The sequence below is a fragment of the Aspergillus melleus genome (genome assembly GCF_016097325.1).
Source record: "Aspergillus melleus strain CBS 546.65 chromosome Unknown contig3, whole genome shotgun sequence".
NCBI lineage: Eukaryota > Fungi > Ascomycota > Eurotiomycetes > Eurotiales > Aspergillaceae > Aspergillus > Aspergillus melleus.
In genome coordinates this window covers 483,046-505,523 of record NW_025763372.1, presented here as the reverse complement: position 1 = coordinate 505,523, position 22,478 = coordinate 483,046, and the positions used below count along the sequence as shown (strand labels likewise).

Here is a 22,478-nt window from a genome sequence, read left to right as displayed (position 1 = left end):
ATCTTGATATGATTCACGATTCAATATCATTCCGCAAATCTACAACCCATTTGCTTATCTCCAAAATACCCCCCAACATTCCATCCATTCATCATATTCACGTCCAATAATGTCCACGTCCAATATCACATTTACCGCTTGCCCTTCTTCCGGGGCGCAACCACCTTGAACGCCGCGCTGCTGTTGTCCTCCTCGCGCTGCACGTTCGACGACGACGATCCCTTCTTGGCCACTTCGCTCCAGCCTCCGGTGCTCTGTTCCGCCAATGCGCTGGCCACCGCCGGGTCCACAATGCCCTTGTCCGCCATCTTGCGGCGTCGGATGAAGTCCTCCGCGAAGCGTCGTCCATCCAGCGTCTGCGAGTTGGCATACACCGAGTCGGAGATGATTTCGGAATCGGCCGGCAGGAGCAGCAGTTGCTGAACGAAGTCATCGACTAGTTGTTGTTAGCTTGAACGTTTCTTTGAGCACAGAGAATAATAAAACTTACCATTGATGCTGCTGTTGAGCCCCTTGCCCAAGGTCAGCTTGGCCCACTTGGTGAACTCCTCCACGGCGCGGTTAGGGTTGGCCGGGGGCGTACTGCCGACGGTGACGGTCCGGGGAGCGCTAATCACCGTCGCGGGCTTGGGGCGAGCGGGCGACGCCGGCAGAGGAGCCGGTCCGCTGGTTGACCGCGGGCCGGACGGAGCGGCGGGAGGAGCCTTGGCTTTACCTCCCGCGCCAACCGTGGTCCACGCGCTGCCACCAACACCAGCAGTCGTGGCAGCCGCCGAGACGGGCGAGGGAACGGCGGCAGGGGCCTTGCTGGCCAGATCCGCATAACGCTTGCCAGTGGAGGAAGGTGCGGGGGGGCTGGTAGTCGGGGGGGCAACGCTGGCAGTCATGGCCGCGGCAGTCTGGGCGGCGGCGGCGGCAGCGGCCATACGCTGCTTCCGGGCCTCCTCTTCCTTTTGAATCTGCGCTAGAGTCTTCTTGGCGGTACCGCTGGACGGGGTCTGGCCCTTGTTGTTCCACACGGACCCGGCAGACGAAGGAGTGGCGGGGGATCCGGCACTAGCCCAGTTGGCGGTGGAAGGCAGTCCCGGCGCGGCCTGCGTCTGGGCCTGGCTGAGTCGCTCCTGCTCGGCCAGCATCTGCGCCCTACGAGCGGCAGCGGCCAGTTCCTCCTTCTGCGCGGCGTTGCGAGCCTCCGCCTCCTGGATCTCCTTCAGCGAAGGTCCCTTGGGCAGCTCGTTGGCCTCCTTGGCCCACGGCGCGATCGAGGTGGTAGGTGCCTCCACGGGAGTCTGAGTCTGGGATCGAGAGTTGGCGGCCAGGGACTCGGCAACATTCTGGCGGTTGCGCTGCGCAGCGGGAGCGGGCAGCGGCGAGGCCGAAGGAGGGGGAGGGAAGGGCTGAGGCATGGCGGAGTCGGCCTTGACAAGACCAGCACCACCCCATGCAGCCTCCATCTGAGCCTGTTCCTCTTGCTGGAGCTGTTGCTGTTGTTGTTCTTGCTGCTGCTGTTCTTGCTCCTGTTGTTCTCTCTGGGCCGACGCCGCCTTCTGCACCTGCTGGGACAGAGTGAGGACGGGTTCGGTGCCCTCCTGACTAGCTTCGAGGGCGGCCACGCCAGCGGCAAGCTCCTGCGAGGTCAAAGTCTCGCCCTCATCTTCCAGAGAGTCCATGGCGGGGTGAGTGGGGAGACCCAATTCACCTTCCTGACCTCTCAACGCCTGAAACTGACGCAGTCGGTCTTCACGGGCTTGCTGGTCGAACAGGCTGTCGCCTTGGGTGCTGTCGAACTGGTCTTGTTCCTGCTGCAGTCGAGCTCGGTCCTGGAGCATGGAAGCAACCTGCTGGGAGTGAAACAGACTATCGGGTTGGCGCGCGGTCAACGAAGCGGGGCTGCCAAAAGCGAAAGGGTCGTTACGGTTCACATTCAACCGGTCAAGCAGAGCAGGGAGCTGATCTTGGCTGCTGCCCAGGTCGGTTCCGAGCATCTGAGGGCCGACGTTGGGCAGACCACCCGAGCGGAGCGGAGCGGCAGCATCGAAAAACCCGCCAACGGGGGGTTGCTGCTGCTGTTGCTGTTGTTGCTGCTGCATGGGGCCCTGGATAGGTGACGGCTGGAAGCCGACGGGAGAGGCGATGCTTCCAAAGCTGGGCTGGCTGTGCAAACTATGGGCGCTCGAGTGATGCTGGAGCTGATGGGGATGGATTCCATGAGGCACGCCCTGGAACTGCATCTGCTTCATCAGAGCCTGCTGCTGGGCGAGGTGTTCCTTCTGTCTGGCCATCAGGTACTGCTCCTCCTGCTTCCGGCGCTCCAGAGCATTCTGCTGCTCAGCAGTCAAGGTGGTGCCAAAGCTAGGGAAGCTGCCGGGGAACGGAGGCTGCGCGGTGCCGGCGTTGTTCGTGGTCCAAGTGCCGGTAGGGTTGGGTTCCGGTCCGTGAGGAATGCCGATCTGAGGCACCAAGAAAGGCTCGCGAGAGTTGCCGATGCGTCGCACCAGCTGCGCCAAAGGCTCGAACTCAGGGTCCTCGAGTTTCTTGATCTGCAAGTCAGGGCTGAAGAAGCCGGCCTTGAACCAGTCATGCATCTCGAGACCGGTCCAGGGACCCTGAATGTTGCCCTGCGGGTCGCGGTAGATCCAGCGCATGCGGTCGGGCATGACCATAGTCCGCTGCTGAGCGGGAGGAACCCCGAGGCCGCCGCCGGGCGGTCCAGGGGTCTGACTCGGCGGAGCCCCGTCAGCGGTCATCGAGGGCGGGATCGAGCCCACGGCAGAGACCGGGGTTTGCGAAGTGGACGTAGTGGCAGGCGCGTTTACTTGCCCGGGCTTGTCGGCTTGCTGAGCGTCGGCTTGGCGCATGCTCTCCTCCAGGCTGCCGAGATCGGGTCTCGCAGGATGGTCAGCTTGCATCTGCTCCTGCATGGCAGCTGGGAAGAGAGATCCAAGCTTGCTGGAGCGGCCAAGGCTGCCCGTGCCGCTGATACCGCCCGGGTGAGGGCTGAAAAGCCCGCTACCGCCTAGAGTGGACAGGCTCGGGGACTGCAGATCCGCCATGGACCCGAAGATGGGATCACCAAATCCGCCGGCAAAGGCAGATCGCTCCCGGGTCGGAGTACCAACGGCACCGGAGGTAGGCCAGCCACCGGCACCGCCGAGAGAAGACAAGCCGCCAAGTCCTCCCAGGCCGGAGAAGCTGCGGTTTCCTGCGGCGCTGGAGGTTTGGCTGCGATCAATCGAGGGCAGGTCCATGCCCGATCCAACGCGTCGAATCGAGCCAAACGCGCTGGCCGGGTCACGCAGGCCGGTGAGTCCGGGGTGGTGGGTGTTCTGGATGTCAGAGCCGTCGGTTTCCACATCATCCACATCAGCACCGACGCCGACGCCGCCACCTCTCTCGCCGTGGGGACTCTGGTAGGGGTTGGTGTTGGTCGGGCTCGTCGGTTCGTGACCCTGAAGGAGGCTGGGCGTGGGGTTGCGAGAATTTTCGTGGCTCTGCATCAGCTCCCGAAAGCCGGGGATGCTGGAGGTCATTCCAAAGGCCGAGAAGCCCAGCTGGTCGGGAGCAGCCTGAGACGGCATGCTGACATCCTGAGAGCCACCGAGAGCCGCACTTCCACTGCGCATCTCTTCGGAGAAGGGGTTCGTCTCACTCCGGCCGGCGCGCGTCTTGACCGTCTCCCCCCAGGGCGACTGCGAGCGCTTGTCGCCCTCGCCCTCCGCCAGACGTTCCAGGCTGCTGAGAGATGTCTTCTCCTTGATCGAAGCCGACATATCCTCCGTGCTATCCTTGGAGAACAAGCCCTTCAGGCGACTCTCGCCGCGCAGACTGCCAAATCCGGCTTTCTTTTCCGCAGTGGGCGTCTGAGCGGTGTTTGTCCCGAGGGAGAACGCGCCAAAAGCCCCCATCGGCGAGAAGCTCGCGCTGTGAGAAGCCGACGGCCCCCACGGCGAGTTTCCTCCGCCAGGTGCCACATTCAGAGGGTTTGTCGAGCTCCGCTTCAGAGAGCCGAACGGAGAAGCGACTTCCGAGCCTCCTTCGCGGTTGGCGGACTCCTTCTCCTTCTCCTCCCAGCGAGAAGTGGACGAGTTGTCGCGGAAATCGGTCTTGCGACGTAACAGCGACGGAGGCGGGGTGGCCGTGTTCGGTTCGTCACGGAAGAAGCGAGTTCCGCTGGCGGTGGGAGACATCGGATTCCCGGTGGAATCGCCCGTCTCTCGACGCCTGGGTCCGGGGCGAGCAGAGCTAGGGGATGCGGTGTTGTAGTTGTTCATGTGGCCCTGCGTATAGGAAATCGACGATTTGCGTCCTCCTGTCCCGGTAGCGACGTTTTCTTTGGAAGCGTTCGTGGGAGGCGGCTTGAGCGGGGAGTTGACCGAGAGAGTAAACAACTACGCCATTCAGCAACAGCTCTTCTTGTATAGTTTCGAAAGTAGCATGGGCTGGGGTCAAGCCACCGAGAACCAACACAAGATAGAAAAGAAAGAGAAAAAATAGAAAGGGACACTAGTGAAGCAGGGGAGGAGGCACCAAACAAGGGGGAGGGAAAAAAACCAACCTCTTTCTCGTCATCGGTCATATCCACCAATCCTAACGGCTCCATCTGTCCGCCGTGATCCCAACAGACCTCAGGTCCGGAGGGATTATCCTTCGAATCCTCCCTCCTTCCCCAAGCGCCGTTGACGGGAGAGGTGTCGGCACGGGGATTCCAATCGGCGGCGAAGTGATCTGCAACATTCTTATTCAAAGCCCCCGATTCCCGCTGAGCTTTGTACAGGTTTAGAAGCTGCTCTTTGGAGTAACGAGTGTCACTGCCCGCCCCATTGCGGAGTGCGCTGGATGGGTAATTCGACGGCATCTGTTGAGAGTAGGCGCCGGCGGTGGGGGTTGTAGCAGATGCGGGTTGGCTGGTATCTCGGCTATGAGAAGGATTGATGGCAACTGAAGGACGGCGGAAAGTCTGTGTGGCTCCGTTCATACGAGATCGAGACCTAGAATAACGACGAGAAGGCGCGTGGTTAGAGACTTTTTGCTGGTAGGAAACAACACGAAGACGCAAGAAGGCAAGAAAAAACGAGTGAAAACTCGCGACGGCAAATACAGAACGGAGGGCACGATTCAATCAAATCACTGCAATTCTTTGGGACGAGAGAAGGCATACCATTCTCCACCGGCAGTTCCATCACCTCTTCGAGAAGAGTCGTGGGCGTTGCCAGCAGCGGCGGAAGCAAAACTAGAAGGGAGTGGCGTAGGCATTATGGGAAGTTCGATCGCTGGCTGAGGGAGAGAGATCCGATTCAGCGAAGTAAAAAGAATGATATTGAGGCGAGCTCGTTACAAGATGGGTTTTTCGATTTTCCCTTGAACCGTGGTGGAGAAGGGGGGGAAGGTGGGAAGTAGAGTTGCGAGAAAGGTTTGGACGAGAGTGGTGATGAAAGAGCTAGGAGGGAGAGAACCGAATCAGTGGAAAGCCACGTCAAAGCAGGTCGATGCAAGCCGCAAGAGCGAGAGCAGAGGGAGTTCTTGAAGAGCAAGGGGAAGGGGAAGGGGACAGGGACAGGGACAGGGGACAACGTACCAGCTCGGGAGAGTGAACGAGATTGAAGTCTCTGGGCAGAGGTCAAGTTCGAGGCAAACGCTAGACGATCCAAGTCCAGATCAGAAGATCGAGAGATTCTTTTCCTCCCGGCGAAAATTGAAGAACCCAAGGCAAACGACACGCCCGTGCGTGGCATTATCCTTCATCCCCCGGGTGGGCCTCCATTGGCCGCTTGCGTTGGCCAGCCACCGGAAAACCCACAAACCCACAGATTTTTAGGAGGTTTTTGATAGAGAGAACTGACAGGCATTAGTGTTGTCAACTATTTGTGACTGGCAGAAAAGGAGACAGGGCAACAGCAAACACTCTTACTCTCACTGGAGAAAATTCCTCCTGTTCATTTTATTCCTCCAAAAGGACCCTAGGTTCCAGTGTTCGCACTGACAGGAACGAGTGCGTGGTCACAACTCCCCCGGACGGAATCTCCCTGCAGCCACGGCCAGGTGACGGGCCGCAAACGGGCGGGTTTGCTTCATTTGCATCTCTTGTTTTCTTTTCTGTGCTGCTGTGCTGCTGTGCACGATGCAATCAGAGTGAGATTCTTCACGATTCACCCTGTTTGTCACTGGCAATTCATCTTCAACATGGAAGCCCGCTTATCCTCCACAAACCCCAGAAAGATAAAGATATCCATTCCCCCGTATAGAGACATGTTTGCTCTCCCATCCAATACTTCCTAGCTACTACTCATAATGACAGACAAGATGAATCCCTTCTATATCAACTGTAGTCATGGCTCCTTTCCCTCTCTTCTCCTTCCTATCTTCATCTTTCTCTTTTACTTGACTCTATCCTCCCCACCCTCCTTACTGAGTCCCTACTACCCCCTAATCCGTGAGTCGAATCAGTGACATCATACCCGCATCTCCATCACATCACATCATATCCATCAACCTCCACCATGTTCTTCTGCTGGGGCACAAAACCCGACAAGGACGAGTTCCCATACGTCTGGTACTACCAAGCTCAACCGCTGCGCAAGGCCCAGAAACACGACGGTCACCTCCGCGCTGTATGTCCCGTCGTAGGCCCTCCTACCCCTGGGGCTTCGAACGTACCACGTCCTGATCACCGGCGCCGTGATCATGCTACCGAGCAGCCTCACGTCTCGCGGGCTGCCCGGTCGGGTTCGAGCTCGGGCTCGGGTTCAGGGTCAGGTTCAGACTCGCCTGTCCGAGACAGCACGTATCATATCCAGTACCAGCGATCGAACATCTACTCTTCCTGTGCGGAAACTGGCTCGCTGAGCCGTCGCGCCAGTCCCAATTTTAACGATGAGATACTTGTGTCATCGTCTGGTAGTTCGCAGGAGGATGTCTTTGTAAGTCGACGCGAGCATTCACGACTTGAACACCTTCCAACAGGATATCGTGGCGAGGACGACCATGACGAAGCACGCCGCCCGTCTGCTGGATACCGTCCGTCGACGAACCGCCCTAGCCAGGTGCATTACTCTGTCCGGTCCTCGCAGTCGTCAGTGGAAACTCCTCGTCCAGAGCGTCGTGCAGAGTATTTCTCCCTACCGATTCGTTCTCAACGGGTTCGGTACCCGACTGGATCTGAATCTGGGTCTGGATCTGAACGTGGGCGTGAACGTGAACGTAGACATGGACGTGGACGAGAACGAGGTGATTCACGACCCCCTCGTCAAGAAAACACTCGGACTCCACAGCGAGGACTGTACGATCCAGAGCACGCAGACGGCAACGCGCGACCTGCACGCACTCAGCGGGTGCAGTTTGAGCGATCGGCATCCAGATCTCCGCGTGCAAGACTCTTGTCACGACCTCGTCCTCGTCCTTGTCTCGTCGATAATCGCCAGCAGGACGATTCTACCCGTCGGGACAGTCGTCATCAAATGCCTTGGGATCGGGTCTCTGTTGTTAGGATGTGCGAGTGTGATATCTGTCAGTCGGATGCTTATTCCTAGTGTGCTGTGCTGAGTTTGTCTTGGTATGTGGGAGATCTCTGGGGGGTTGATTGCTGGTCACGGATTCATGAGTGATGAATGTATGTTACGATCGGAAATGGTTAGGGCAGTGTTAATAGACTACATTGTATTCAATTTTTGTGGTGAATTGCCTTCGCGCACATGTCTAGGTAACGATCGATTGCATAGATAGTCATGACTTCATCTCTAGGACTGCCTGTACGGAGTAGCGGAACCGGGGTATATACGGTATAGACTGTTCTAATAATCTAGCAGTTTCTACAATTCTTCGAATTATTATACAAACAATCAGTTATTAACAAAATGTCTCATTACTGAGTAGTAAAATCTCATGTTCCTGTTTTACTGTCTGCCTACGGTTGATGATAATATATAACGGCGCATCCTCGGTTATCGATAACGGGCCCAACATCCCCGCATCTTCTGATTAATTCCCCTGAACGTAAATTGGAGACGTCTCCCTTTGAAAATTCCATTAACTATACTCTTTAACCCCTTCTCCGCATCTTCTAATTTTCAGATCTACCAGAATTTACAGTGAATCCAAACCCACCATGTCCAAAGCAGTCTTCCTCACCAAAGTCGATGGCAAACCCGGCCAAGTCTACTATCCGCTCAACGTGCAGACCCAGCTCCAGCCAACTCCGCAGGGCCGCGAGCTGCTGGTCAAGATGACCGCGGCATCGCTGAACCACCGCGACGTCTTCCTGCGCCAGCATCTCTACCCGGGCATCACGTTCGACGTGCCAATGGGCGCCGACGGCGTCGGGGTGGTCGTGTCCGCCGGGCCAGACGTGACGAGCCCAGAGCGATGGCAGGGGAAGCGAGTTATCTTGAACCCCGGGCTGGGCTGGAAGGATTCCCCCGACGGACCGGAAGATCCCAAGGGGTATCGCATTCTCGGCGGGACGAAGCACTATACGACGGGTACGATGCAGGAGTTTCTTGTCATTGACGAAGGGGAGGTCGAGGAGGCGCCCGAGCACCTTTCTGATGCGGAGGCTGCGGCATTGCCGTTGACCGGTTTGACGGGGTGGAGGGCCCTGGTGGTTAAGGCAGGGGAGAGGAACTCGGGCAAAGGCGCGGCGGTACTATTGACGGGCATCGGGGGAGGAGTCGCGCTGATGGTGCTGCAATTTGCGATCGCCAGAGGGGCAGATGTCTATGTGACGAGCTCGAGTGAAGCGAAGATCCAGAGGGCGATTGAGCTGGGTGCGAAGGGTGGTGTGAATTACAAGGAGGAGGCCTGGGAGAAGAAGCTGCTGGGCATGCTGCCTGAAGGGAAGAGATCTTTCGACGCCGTCATCGACGGTGCTGGTGGCGATGCTATCGAAAAGGCAGTCAGGTTGCTCAAGGTGCGTTTCTTTGCAAGATTTATATTTATCGGGTTGTTTTTACTGACTGCTATAGCTCGGTGGGATCCTCTCTGTCTATGGAATGACCGTGTCGCCCAAGATGCCTTTCCTGATGCAAGCCGTGATGAGAAACATCGAGGTCCGCGGTTCGACGATGGGTTCTCGAAAGGAATTCAAGGAGATGGTGGAGTTTGTAAAGACCAACAAGATCCGACCGGTGGTCTCGCGCGTGCTGCAGACCGACCTGGGTGATATCGCAGGGCTCGACGCGTTGTTCCAGGAGTTGAAGGAGGGCAAGCAGTTTGGTAAATTGGTCGTTGAGTTCGGCAAGTCTTCGGAGAGTAAACTGTAGGATGGTCTTTTGGAATGTTAGCCTCTGTACGGTACTGCAAGATTTCTCGGAGGTAAAAATGAAAGAGATACACAAGACGGTTTTCATGAATGAATCAACCAGAGAAGGGAGTGGAATCCATCAGGCTTACCTGCTGTTGCCTCATCCATGAGTCTGGATGGCACCTTCCCATTCCAGCAAACCCGGATGTCCATGTCAATATCGGTGCGCCCTGCGGCGACTCTGCAATGTCAGAACAAAGCCATCATTGGCATTTACCTTGTTGCATGGTTATCCATCTATTTCCAAGATCGTTGATCCATCCTTTGATAGTTCTTACCCAGCGTGTAACGCACCCACCATCATGACTGCCGACATCGTTCAGAGATACGGACCGGGGATGTCCTTCTATCTTGCTCAAATGGAGCCCTCGTCCAAGTATCCTTCAGCGCCGTCGTCGGACACTGCACTCAGGGTAGGTCAATCTGCAATTGTAGACCCTCATGTCAATCGTTGTCCGCAAAGGTCGCGATGGGTTTGTTCATATCATGCTTACCTGTTGTTTCCCAGACATACTCCACAACCCTGAAGGCACTGCAGGCCAGCAATGACAAGCTGCAGCAAAAGATGACCATGCTGCGGTCCAGCACGCTACGGCTGGAGCTCGACTTGATGAAGCTCCAGCGTCATATCCGATCTTTCGACAAGGAGCTCCTGATGACCTGGCAGGCAGACACCCTCACTCGGCTGATCGAGGTGATCTACGAGCGACATGGATGGAAAATGCCCGGGGGAATTGTCATCGGCGATCATCAGGGCGTTCATTGGGACACTCTATCCACGCTCTATGCAGTTGCTGCGCGGAAGATTAAGAAGGACACGCTGAAGAGGCGATTCGGGCTGTCGATTCAATACTATGATGCACTACAGAAGTACGACGAGGTGAGACGACCTACGCCGGCGAGGTTCGCTTCCCTATTGACCAATGTAGATTGTCCCTTTCCGCAGCATCGATCCCTACGAGTCGGAATGTTCGTTTGCAAAGTGGCTTGTGACGGAGAAGGAGAGACGTCCGGGGCTCTATCAATTCTGGGGGAAGTTGTTTCCATTGTGCTATGGTCGGACGGTGGAGGAGACTGCTGAGAGATTCTGATTCTATTACCTGCAGTCGACTTTAGCGAATTAGCAAATGCTTGTCTTCAAATTGACTTGTTCAACCTTGTACACCGTCAGGGAAAAGACCTACTTACCCCGGTAGAATGACCCCTGAAGCAGCGGTCGGCGTTACCCTCAGGGAGGACCCCCCAAGCGTTAACCGTTGAACCGGTTAACTCGACCCAAATAACGACAACAACATCAGGAATTCTGCAAGCAGGGAAATTCCCACCATTGCAGTCGCTGGAAACGCCCTTGACTGCAGAGTGCAGACCCATAACTCAGCTCAGCCCGGCGAACACAGCCCTCGCAAAGGTCCAGGGACTGGCAGGCTGATCCCACGACTTCCCGACACGAACGGCCATCTGACTGGTTGTGTTTTGGATATTTTTGGCGAACACCAGCCCGGCTCGTTTCCCCATTCTGCATTCTGCACTCTGCACGCTGAGGGTTTTGTTTTTAATTTTCGTCTATTTTTCTCGTCTGGTTTCTTTTTGGGGGGGTGGGTTTTTTTTCTTCTTTTGGTGTCTGTTAATTCGTTCGGTCTGATTGTGCTGCGTTCTGCTCGCTGCATTTTGGGGACTGACTGGGGACTGGGACTGGGGACTGCCTGCCAGGTTTCTTCCTCTCTGGCTTCTAGCTTCTGCTCCGAGTGGCACGGTACATTTTGTCTTTTGTTCGCTTGCTTTGGTTAGTGGTTGGATGGTTCTGCTCCCCTGTCCTATGATCCAATCCTATTTCATCGCACGATGTGACACCCAGTACTCCGTCTCTATGGTATCTGTACCTGGTGTCTACATCCATATACTCATGAGTGGTCGGACTCCAATCATGAATGACCGACCCCATCAACAATAGCCGGATCAATCGATTGACCTAGTGAGCGAGTGAATAGACGACGGACGATGAATGAATGGACGACCGGCCTATCTGACCAGTAGCTGGATTCTGACCCGGTGAACAATACGATCCATCATCCACACACCCCATTCCTGTCTCTCTGTCTCCATATTGAGGGTTATTTTCGTCTAGGTCCAACGGACTTGCTGGGTTAGAGTTAGGTGCTTTGGGTTTGGGACTGGGTTTCCCGCTCCTCTCTTTTTTCTCTACCGGGTAATGTCTTGGATGATGGTGTCTCATGATGGTGATGGCAATACTCCGTAGTAATGGTGATGAGGGACTAGCTGGTTAGCTCAAGGTGACTGAGGACTGGGTTCTGACTGACCGGAGATTGGATGGATGAACGGTCATCCCGTGTCTCTTCTTTTCCGTCTCATTCTCCCTGTGTGCTGCATTGGTACACCCTAGATATCCATAGATAGCTAGATAGACAATAGGTTAATTAACAGACCTCCTACCTCTGTACAGTGTACACCGTAATCTCCCTAACGAGCTAGATTGATGGATGAGGAAAGGCGCTGAGCAGAGCTCCTCCCCAATGTAACCTTACTAAATATATCAGCCATTCAGGACGTCGGGGAGATTACCACCTTGGAAGGTACCCTGGATAATTGAGGATCGGAGAATATCCGGTGGTTGTGGTTCAGATGGAGGTGGAGAGACCAGAGTTGGGTTGGAAGCAGAACTGGGCGAGCTGAAGCTGGGTCCGATGAATAGGGGGATAGGAGGGAAGAATGGGAGAGTGGAGGGGACGAGATGGGATGGGCGCTGGCAGACTGTGTATCGACATGGTGGTCCTGGTCCTCTTCCAGCTGCTCGGTCGTGGGCCGGAATCGTCATGTTTGTGAGACCACTGGGTATTACCAGCTATCACGAACTATTGAGGGAGAGTCTGTCCATCAATCGACTAGATAAACTTCATCTACAAGAGAAACTTCTACATTCAGGTCGTTCGACCGTTGATGCTCTGGATCTACAAGTGGGATGGATGGATGAGTAGGTGGTTTGACTGGGTCCGGGTCTGATGTGCCCTGTACGGAGTACATCAATCAATCACCCACTACCTGACGACTATGTAGCGTCTCCAGTAGTTATCGAGTGATAGTCTTCGGTCTATCCAAACCACCGGATAGCCTGCCCCATTCTGATAACCAACTGCCTTACTCTACGAAGAAGGTGCTTGCTTAACCATGTCCAGACGCTGAACTAATCCAGTGAAAAGTATCCGTACTCCGGAAGACAGGAAAAGTCTACCTCCAGCAAAGTCCTGGTCGCTGAGAAACTAGTCACCCAATAGTCCCAGGACCCATGGCAATGTCCTCGTCATCATGGCTTGATTCCCCTCTTCCTCCTCGTTGGGCTGGACCTACGCCCCAACTCCGGATATACACCGTGCCGCTCCCCAGAGATCATAGGTTTCTTGCCCTTGTCCTTAGAGTACGGAGTAAGGCTTTAGCCGCCCAAGGTGTAGCTGTTAGAATTATACTTTCTCCTTGTTCCAGGGTCCACGCAATCAATCCTCCTCCACAGTCATTACCCATTAGTGATGGATTTCGGGGAAGAAAAAGGGGGATACGGAAGAAAGAAGCAGTGTAGATTCCGAGTTCCGTGCTTCTTCAGCGCATGTCTTGTAAATCGTCAAGATTGCTAGATTTGTTAGACGTTGAATATTCATTTTTGGTCGATGTTGAGACCTAACTGGTAGTCTAGGCTCCCTAAAGTATGTACCTGTGCACTGTCCGGAGAGCAAAATATACATCACTCCGTACGATTTGATAATGCTGCCATGTAAACCAATCAGCGACGATTAGGTTATATTCTACTTAATCTATTTTAATTGGTCTTTAATATTACATCGCTATAGTGCCCTGGCTAATACTCGTTCTGCCGTTCTTCTGTGGAGGTTTTCATTTATCATGGTTTATTTTTTTAATTGGGTTGTTTGCCATTCTGGAAGATAATAGTTAGTATCCCACCGTAGGATTCAGGAATTTCTCCAAGGATAAACCTTAAAAGATGCTGAAAGAAGCAATTATTAGAGCAATTATTTTTACTGTAGATTGACAATGACGATGACGATGGCACGATGATCCCTCGTGGCTCATCCCACCGGAACTGTGACAAAAAAAATCTGACCAAGAAAAAAAGCAGCTCGTCGTTTCATCCCGCATTATTCTCCGAAAATTGCCCTGGTTGTCCCGTGCTGCCGCTTGCTTAGTGCTTGGCTGGCTGGCTAACTAACTAACTAACTGTTGCTGCCAAAGCCAAAGTCAAACTCGGGTGCCTGTTCTCTACGGAGTATGCTACCTAACTTCCAGCTTCCGTAGCCGCGGACGATCCCTGACTGACGGCGACGGTGCTTGTTGGGGATCGTCATGGTCCGTTCGAAATGCGTTAGAAACTTGTCTCCGTATTTTGCTTCTGACTTGCTTGCTTGCTGAGATGCCGTGCCGCGTTACGCTGCGCATTGTTCATGTTTCATGGAACCGGACTCGGGGTTTCAGGGTAAAGGGAACTCCGTAGAGTCCGTAATCCCGTGCCTTACCCTCGTGGCCTTCTTGTCTGCGTGGCTTGCTGACCCTTGACCTTAGGCTTTGTTCCTTTGTGAGGGTGAAGAGAGTGAGCTAGTCAAGCTGATTCAAGTCTGCACGGAAACTCTGGTGAGACATTTGTTGTTTGCGATTAGGGTTGGCGATGATCTGATTGGCGTGTGAGTTGCCTGTTCTTGGTCTGGGAGTGGTTAGGACGTTTACAGTCCTGGGAATAGAATAGTTGACTATCTACGGTATTATGTAATATATAGATGTATGGTTGAGGCTTCATAGCCAGCAATACCAGGAAACATCATGTCTCTTTCCAAGGTTTCTGCTCCATTCGTTGATGCTGATCTTCTAAAATATTTCTCGATGCTACTCCGCAGAGTAGACGTAGTCCTACTAACAGGAAATGGAAAGACCCTCTTCTACAGAGTACTCAATAGTCACTCCGTACTCCGTCCTCACCAAGTAAGTAAATGAACATCTTTACCCAATCCATCCTCATCCTAGGGTAATCGCAAACCGGCTCCGAAACCCAACCCCATTGAATTCTGAACCACGGTACAACGCCTCTAAGCCTCAAGTCTCTAACCCTATGTTTATGTTTGTTCTATAATAGTAATTCGATCGACAATTCTTACGTCTTTTTCTGCTTCTTTCCCGGAGTATGTGTGTGTAAACTGTAAATCTGTAAGACTAACACTAAGTTCCTAGTCCTACCTTGCCCGATCCTATCACCCCCAACCCAGCCTCAAACATCAACCAGGGCAGCTACCAGACCTAAACGTGCCGATCAGAAGAATCAGCGGCGGGATGGAAAACCGAAACAAAAATCAACACCTAGTGGAGTGGACCGTTGGACTTCTGTGAACCAGCCCGAGTAAATTCAGCGATTGTCCTACTCCGTACACAGTAATAGCATGCATGTACTACACAACATGAACACCGTAGATAAATATCATGGGATTGACTTACGAATCTACGAATCAGAAACCTAAATTTCCAATTGCTAATTCCCACTATTGAAGTATAATCTCAAAGTGTACGTGCCTGTATCCGAAACTGCAGCGGTAGTCACCCGTGCTGGCGAACGACAGCGTCTACAGGGAGGAAGACATGGGCGTGGCGTGGGCATGAACGAACTAGCACAGGGTCCTTTTTGTGCCAAGGCGGTTAGTTAGCGGTTCGCAACTGACTAGGATCTATCCGGTTTGTATTTTGTTGGTTCAATGGTTTTGGAGTTAGTAGGTAGGACTCGTCATTCTTTGTTGGCAAGTAAATGAATTGGTACGTTAATAAAATCAAAAGGGAAAAAAAGAAGTAGAGTCCAATGTTTTCAGAAAGAACCCTCTATCCAAAATAATGTTCAGTATTTACAGTGTAGACATACTTTACAAGGAAAGGAGAACCGGAAAATCAAACCCCAAGAAAGAGTGAAAAAAAAAAAAAAAAAATCCCGACGGATAAGTTTACGCCACGCCCACGCCCTGTGCCTTACTGACCCAACCTAACCAACCTACCAAAACGAGCCCTGCATTTGCCATCCAACTTTCCAGATGGTTCAAGATTCATCTACAGAACACAGACCTCGGCAGGCAAGGCCGGACAGAGCAAGGCAAGGCAATTAACTACGATATCCGTTCCGTGACTAGGTACAGTACATCACCCTGACATCGGGCCCATCCTCACCAATCGGATCCTCTGAAAGTGAAAATTTCCTCCTGCCGCGGCATCGCGACTTGCAGCCCGGATGGACGGTAGTATATGCACTCGGTAAGGGTTTTCTTTAAGGCCACGCTGCGCGCGGGAGGAGATGCCCGGGAGGACGGACGGGATTATCATGTGTAGTTAGTAGACGGGTAGACGGGCAGACGGGCGGGTTACCAGACCTACTCCTACATTAGTGCTATTATGGTAGTTGCGGGATGGTGCTTGCAAAGACTATGCCGTGGAGTCGCCATTATCGAAGACAGTCCCGTCATTTCATCCAAGCATCAAGGAAAATGAACGCATTAGATTAAGAGACCAGCCACGTTAGGTACAGGATATACCTAGTTCGGACCTACAACCTACAAAGTAACTCTGTAAGCGCATGAACCGCCAACCGACGTACATACAAGGAAAGAGAAGCACGATGCAGCACGATGCAAGGATGACGTGCATTTATTGCATTGACAATTCCCCGCCTTACAGAACGCCCGGTCGTTGGCTGGTTAATCTCGTGGGAATTGGGATTGGCGGGGTGCAGATTGAATTAGGATTCCCGGGATCGAGATGGGACGAGGACAGTGAGATGTCGAGGACGGGGTGAGCGTCTTTACTCGACGATCGTGGCGTATCGAGATCGTTCGAATCAAGCTAGTTCTCTCTCTGTGTGTGTGTCCCTGTACAGGAGGATGTGCGAGCGAGCGAACGAACAGAAAGTCGAAGAACTGTAAAGAAAACGGGAAGGCAGGAAAAGTTGATTGTCGGGTGGACTGCGGTGTGACCCGAACGTGCAAGTCCCTGCTTCAAATTCCAGGGACTCTGATTTGTTGGTCGGGTATTTTTCTGTTAATTATTCGACAGGGTTGCATTTTCTATGTGTTCGATTTTTATTTATTATTTAAACATTTCATATTTGTTTTCTCTCTCATCCATGGAACCAGGTCTTCAGATCTCTATCCGAAAGTCTATAGGAGTCCTCCGTAAGGAATACGGAATACGGAGAAGTCTGAAAAACGCTTCTATAATTAACACTGGTTCAAAGTTCAAACTTTTTCTTTGGAGATCGCACTCCGTAGACCGAAGCATGATTCGAACCAAGGCCCCTTCGGCACTTCCGCGGTTCTCCATGACTAGAGAAGTAAAGAGTCCGGTAGTCTGCGGAACGGATATCGGAATGGGGGCCCATAAAAGAAAGAGAAAAGAAAAAGGAAAGGCAAATCGCGCAGATAAGATAGCTAAGAATACATCTCCATTAACTTCGGAGTATGGTCTCGAGCAAGTAATCTGACCACGCATATCATCTATTATCATCTACGGGAATAAAGTTGTAGATTATGTTGGTAGAGACCAGAAATCGATTCAGTCAATGCCAATAACCATTCCAAATTCGCTCGATCTTCAAAACCAGTAGAAAGCGGGAAGTAGTGTGGCTCACCCCGACCCTAAGCACAAAAATCCTGGTAGCCTAACACCATCCCGAAAGCAAAAGTAACGAGAACCACCGATTGCAGAAATATATCTCTGAACGGCGCGGACGGTGATTGGAGTCCCGGCGTTAGGTAGAGGCTCGTTCCATGATGGCGAATTCTTCGGTACCGCCCATGTGCTTCGAATCCATTCCAGAAAAGACCCCCCAAAAAATGATCAGAATAGGAATGACTAACATAAAAGAAACAACCGTATTTGGTTGAGATTGGGGTCTATCTCTCCGTACTCCGTACTGTGTCCCCCTGATTCTTACTACCGTCACCAACAAGGTTAGCAATCAATGGTGCACTCCATAGTGGTTGGTTAGTTTGGGATCCGGTCAGAAGTGCAAAGACTTTTCCGACTCCGTACTTAGGCAGCTTTACTATTACCTCATACCTTTTTGGCCTACTCTTCTTCCCTTGACTAGATCCTAGATTAACTCATTCCCGTAATAAGACATAAGGGGAATTGGCTGAGAGACAGTTCGACTCTCATACCACTCTAATCCCGATTCTATCGTCTCGAGAAATTAGAGTCTCATTCATCGTAATAATAGATCATAGATATCGACTATGATTAGCTGTCTAACACTCACAAACGGATCCTGTCCCTTAGATCCCCCAGTTCCGCGGCCTATGGCTATCCATCCCACATACGGCAATCGACAAGCCGATAGGAACCGACCGCCGCTAAGCAGTAGCGCCGTACCGGGGGTTAGAAGTTGATGGATAGCATTAACCGGAGCTGTGGCTGCGGGTTTTGTTTTTCACCGAGCATTCACCGAACGAGTTTCTGCCTTGATGCTACAGTTACTATTTCCACTGTGGGCACATCCAGGGCCGAGTAAAAAAAGAAGTTCCGGTGATGTGATTATTTAATATGCATGGATGGGTATGGTCCGGGTTAATTTTGTCTGGCCTTGCTATGGATATTGGATACTAATGAAGTGATATTTTTGGTGAGGAAAAGAAGAGCCATCCATGTTCGGCTTCATTGGCGTAATTGAAATCCGTGCTCCTGGAAAGAAAAATAGAAAATCAAGAAGGTCGGTCTCCGCGGACCGCTACACGGAAGTCCATGTGCATGGAGTATGTCGTCCGAACCATATCAAGCTCAGCTTCTCTAATCCGTACCGGCGACGGCGTGCTTCCGACTCGAGCCAAGCATCACCTCCAGAAAAGATTGCTGATCATGGTTTGAGGGCCCACTGCCCTGATAATCTAACCCTATGTCGTTCCTTAATCCCTTATGCATGCTGGAACTTGGCCTAAACGGTTTTTTAATTTTAATATTATATTTTTTTTTTATCTTTTGGATTGTCAGTTTTTCTCAACGTGCTGGTCAAGGTGATTTTCTTATTTTCGGTGTTATTGGATCGATCATTTTTGGGGCTATCCGTTTCCTACTCCGTCCGTTGAGCGATGCCTCGGTTCAATTCATTTGCCCCGTTTGGGGCTTAGTCAGGTCGCAAGGTGAGGCTGTCGGGGAGAAGATAGTGAACACTCAAGCGATAGAATCGAAATGACCTAGGTAGGGAGGTTGGAGGTTGATGTTGATTGATATTTTGTCAGGCACATCCCTTGAAAAATTAAGCTGTGTCCCGTCAAGGAGGTTATTGATCAATGCAGCTGCGAGGGAAGTGATGTCGTTCCTGTGGGATCGGCACTCTGATCGCCGTTATTTTTATCTAATTTTTATTTCCAGGTCTTTTTCTTCACGTACCTTCAGCCCTCGAGAACCGGTGGAACAAAGACTTTCTGAATGGAAGCAACAGCCCATCACCAGGGATCTGGTGAATATGGTGATGGGCGATGACTTCATATGATTGCCCCTAACATGGCCCTAAGAAAGGTAAAGTAGTGCCACCGCATCATGGATAGAAAAACAAAAACTAGACATACCGTGCAGCGTAAACATCAGTCAATCGCAAGTCCCCATCCCTGCAAGCCAAACACAAACCAAACAAAGAAGACCAAAGGTGGACCGAAAGGGTGCGGCACCCGCCAGAGGAGAAAGGGCCTTTCCGAATCAGAAGGAAAAAATAGAAAATAGAAATCGTGCTCACTTCAGCTCTGAACTACTACATCCTGTATGTACGGAGTACATACATTCCAACGTGGGCTGTTCACCAGTCATGACTCGCCCGCAGTAGGATGGTAACAGTGCAGAGTGACCCTCGCGCTGTATACTACCTTACCTGCTTGACTGCTACCTTCCACAAGGTTCAGCAAAGTACGGGAGGGAATGGTTTCCTGTGCATCCCATCGTGCCACCGTCCGGGCGTTTGAGGACGAATCAGAGGGCGGGAGGTGGACGGAGGATTCGAAAAAGAAACGGATTTCTGGACTGGTGTGTCCGCCGTCCAACTGGCGGCCCTCTGGTGCACCTCTGGTGTGCTCCGTAGGACCTGTAGGCAAAGTGTCAGTGGGGTCACCCCACCACAGCCCCCCCTTGGAGGCCAATGATAGGCTGCCACCCTTGCATGGGCTGGGAAAATACCAATGCAAGGCTTGCTATGTTTAGCATCTTAGATCGCCCGCTATGATTGTTGTCGGCCCCGATCTGGTGCGGTATCTGGTAGTTGTCTGGTCACTATCTGATTCTAACCAGTTGCTGAATACGGAGGATGAGAGAATCATTCTGACGGAGTGACGGGAAGACGGAAGGCGACGAGTAGTTACTAGTTACCCTCGACTAAGGCTGCTGTCCAACCTCACCTTGCCCGACTGATGCAAGCGCATCTTCACGGCCCAGGACCTTGGGAAATTGTATCTTGACTGCTGGGTGGGTTAGTATCGCGTCGCACTTGCCTGGTTCAGGTACACCCTCTCCGCGTCGGTGACGGGCAACTAAGCAATTAAACAGTTGATCGATACTCATTTCCACAAGGAGGCCCTGTGGGTTGATGTTTTTCGATCTGGAGCCGTCGCCACGACGGAACGACCGACTGACAGATAGGCATGACACTGACAGTAGTCTAAGACGTAGAGAAGGCACAGAGCATGTGAATTGGTATTCTGACTGGTCGTGACGCCCATGCTCGTGTTTGTGAACGCTGGTCCAAATCCGTACCTACGCGGTGAACGCAGGATGCGATTAAACTTTTGCCGCAAAACCTTAGATAGAGAAATCTTTATTATTAGACTGAGAGGTTCCTTTTTACATTTTATCTTTGGAATTAAATCAGAGAACAGCACAAAATAAGGAAACGAAAAGAGAAAAAAAAAAAAAACGTAAAGCCAAATGGCAAGAAAAGGCTCCAAAAAAAAAAGAAAGAGAAGTAAAGAGGGGACAAGTCAGCCTACCAGGTTACTTGGTTTTGATTTTCCCTCAGGGCGCGGGGTGGGGAAACAAAGGGCCTAAGGAACAGAGAGAGAGCGCTCTTGGGGTACGAGCAGTCCTAACCATTTCTGACTGTAGTTTAGTGGTACTTAGGCTGACAACTTGATTTGTCAAGATTGCACTTTAGAAGTTCCATAACTTCCATGAGGGCTTCCACCTCCACCAGGAGGCAATCCATCCGCGGATTTAGAGACAAAGAGTAAGAGGGCTTAGGTAAGACTATTCTGGATGGAGGGCACTCAGCCAGAGGACGGAGGCTACGGAGCATACCCGATGAGGCAGGAAAGGAGCAATGGAAGTTGAGAGGTGTGGATTTCGATGGATTTCTGCCTCAGGGCTCCAGAAGGCGAACCTCCAATAGGAAAAGGCCTCAGGCAAGCGTCGGGGCCGACACCAGAATTACTCGATGTGGAAAGGGGGGAAGTGCAAGGGTGGAGACCCTCAGCGTCGGTGGACTAATAATATCCCCCATTCAGACGGTTAGGGCATCTTCCCAGGCCCCCTTAGTGTCCTTCCGGAGTCAGAGCGGTGTCGTTGAGAAATCCCGGGAATCTATGCTACGGGATCCCTACACTAGTTGTTTAGTCTGGGAGTTGAGGCATCTATTTGACTGTCTAGGCTGGCTCGTTCAATATTTATTATGTGATTGATTGGAAGGACAGTCAGTGGGTCACGTCGTACAATGTAGGTACGGACCAAGTACTTCCTCTCTGCAACCCATCGGAGAAAGTGACCAGGAATTGTACGAAGTTCGGGGGGAGTTGGACAGCAAAATTAAAAATAAAACGAGGAACACCAGAAGGGCCGGGACAAGAAGCGGAAAGAGGCTGTGCAGATGAATCCTGTTACTTAGCTTAAACTTACTACATACAGTACAGGCCGAGGGACCAGTGAAGTCATCCTATTCTTTTAGTCTTTTCTAGATTGGATTGGTTCCTACGGAGAAAAAGAATAGAAGGAACAAAAGACGGCGAACGAGGGAGACAACAGCACTCCATACCACTGCTATTATCTAGGTTTCTTCATCTTTTTCTTTCTTTCCATTTTCTCTCGTTCGTTCTTTTTCTGGAGCACATAAGGCGACCAACGATAACTAGTCAAGAAGCAGATGTCTAATCAAAGGTACCACCTAGAAGACCCGACTTAATTATTCTGAAGCTCCCCTCCAATGACAGGTAATAATAAGCAGTTTTATTAGTATCATTGCAATTCCGACCATCAGTATCATGACCGATTCTGATTAATGATTATACTCTTTCCATGATTCCACCCTCCTTCTGCAGCCCTGACTGATCCCATGCTTTTGGTGGATCCACTCCGTCACGACCGAACGGCGTCTGCTGCTCTGCTAATAATAATGCTAGTCAACTGCTGATTTGGGTATTTGGGAAGAATTCATTCAAATAGAATAAACCAAATAAATAAATAATATTGCCCGCTCGTTCAGAATCCAGAGTACTCCGAATGCTCTATTTTATTTTAATGAATGATTTTTCCGTTAGCCCCTAAGCTAAGCTGCCTCCAGCAAGAACACCCTCCACTTGCCTTTCTCCCTCCTCGGCATCCCCCCTTCTCCAGTAGTCTCCTTGGACGCTTCCTCTGTACGTTTTGGTCCGAATAAGTTATGACTAAAGTCAGGGTCAAACCCAGAAAGACCGAAAAATAAATCCTCATTATTTTTAACCGCGCCAAACCCAAAGGGGAAACCTGGGATGCCGGAGGACTGCCTCTTGCTGGTTCTCTTCCGAGAAAGCGGGCACTTCGGAAAGTTCGCAGAAGAAGATGGATACCGGTCATTCTCTCCATGGATAGGCTGGCAACGGTTGAGATGTGGAGGATGACCAGCAGGGACCTCTCAACTTCCACACCTCACGCTCTCATCCACAATGCTAACCAGCCCTCGGTCGTCCCTATCTAGCGTGGGTTGTGTGCTCCATACTCCAGTCCTTCGTACCTAAATGGTTTATTTTTATTTCTGGTGAGTTTTCCTACTACGGAGTATTTTATTTTTATTTTCATTCCCCTCTCAGGCTCTCCTCTCCGTCTCTTTCCTGGTGGGCAAGTTAACTAATAACTAGTGAGTTAGGACATCATGATGTATTTCCACCCCCCGAAGAACGATAATACCACCGTT

General features: G+C 51.9%; 4 protein-coding genes across 4 annotated transcripts; 3 read left to right on the top strand and 1 right to left on the bottom strand.

Moving 5' to 3' along the window:
* Positions 1-131: 131 nt before the first annotated feature.
* On the bottom strand, positions 132-5,253 carry SMY2 (kinesin-like protein; the record flags this gene model as incomplete). The annotated part of the gene is made up of 4 exons (XM_046086851.1): positions 132-436; positions 491-4,388; positions 4,556-4,988; positions 5,159-5,253. 4 exons carry the CDS (start codon positions 5,251-5,253, stop codon positions 132-134), a joined length of 4,731 nt encoding a protein of 1,576 aa, XP_045942817.1.
* Positions 5,254-6,497: 1,244 nt separating this feature from the next.
* LDX57_005171 (uncharacterized protein) lies at positions 6,498-7,526 on the top strand (the record flags this gene model as incomplete). The annotated part of the gene is made up of 1 exon (XM_046086850.1): positions 6,498-7,526. One exon carries the CDS (start codon positions 6,498-6,500, stop codon positions 7,524-7,526), a length of 1,029 nt encoding a protein of 342 aa, XP_045942816.1.
* Positions 7,527-8,101: 575 nt separating this feature from the next.
* LDX57_005170 (putative alcohol dehydrogenase) lies at positions 8,102-9,254 on the top strand (the record flags this gene model as incomplete). Its single annotated transcript, XM_046086849.1, has 2 exons — positions 8,102-8,902; positions 8,958-9,254. 2 exons carry the CDS (start codon positions 8,102-8,104, stop codon positions 9,252-9,254), a joined length of 1,098 nt encoding a protein of 365 aa, XP_045942815.1.
* Positions 9,255-9,597: 343 nt separating this feature from the next.
* On the top strand, positions 9,598-10,386 carry LDX57_005169 (uncharacterized protein; the record flags this gene model as incomplete). The annotated part of the gene is made up of 3 exons (XM_046086848.1): positions 9,598-9,708; positions 9,804-10,175; positions 10,225-10,386. The coding sequence occupies 3 exons, from the start codon at positions 9,598-9,600 to the stop codon at positions 10,384-10,386; spliced, it is 645 nt and encodes a 214-aa protein (XP_045942814.1).
* Positions 10,387-22,478: the final 12,092 nt, after the last annotated feature.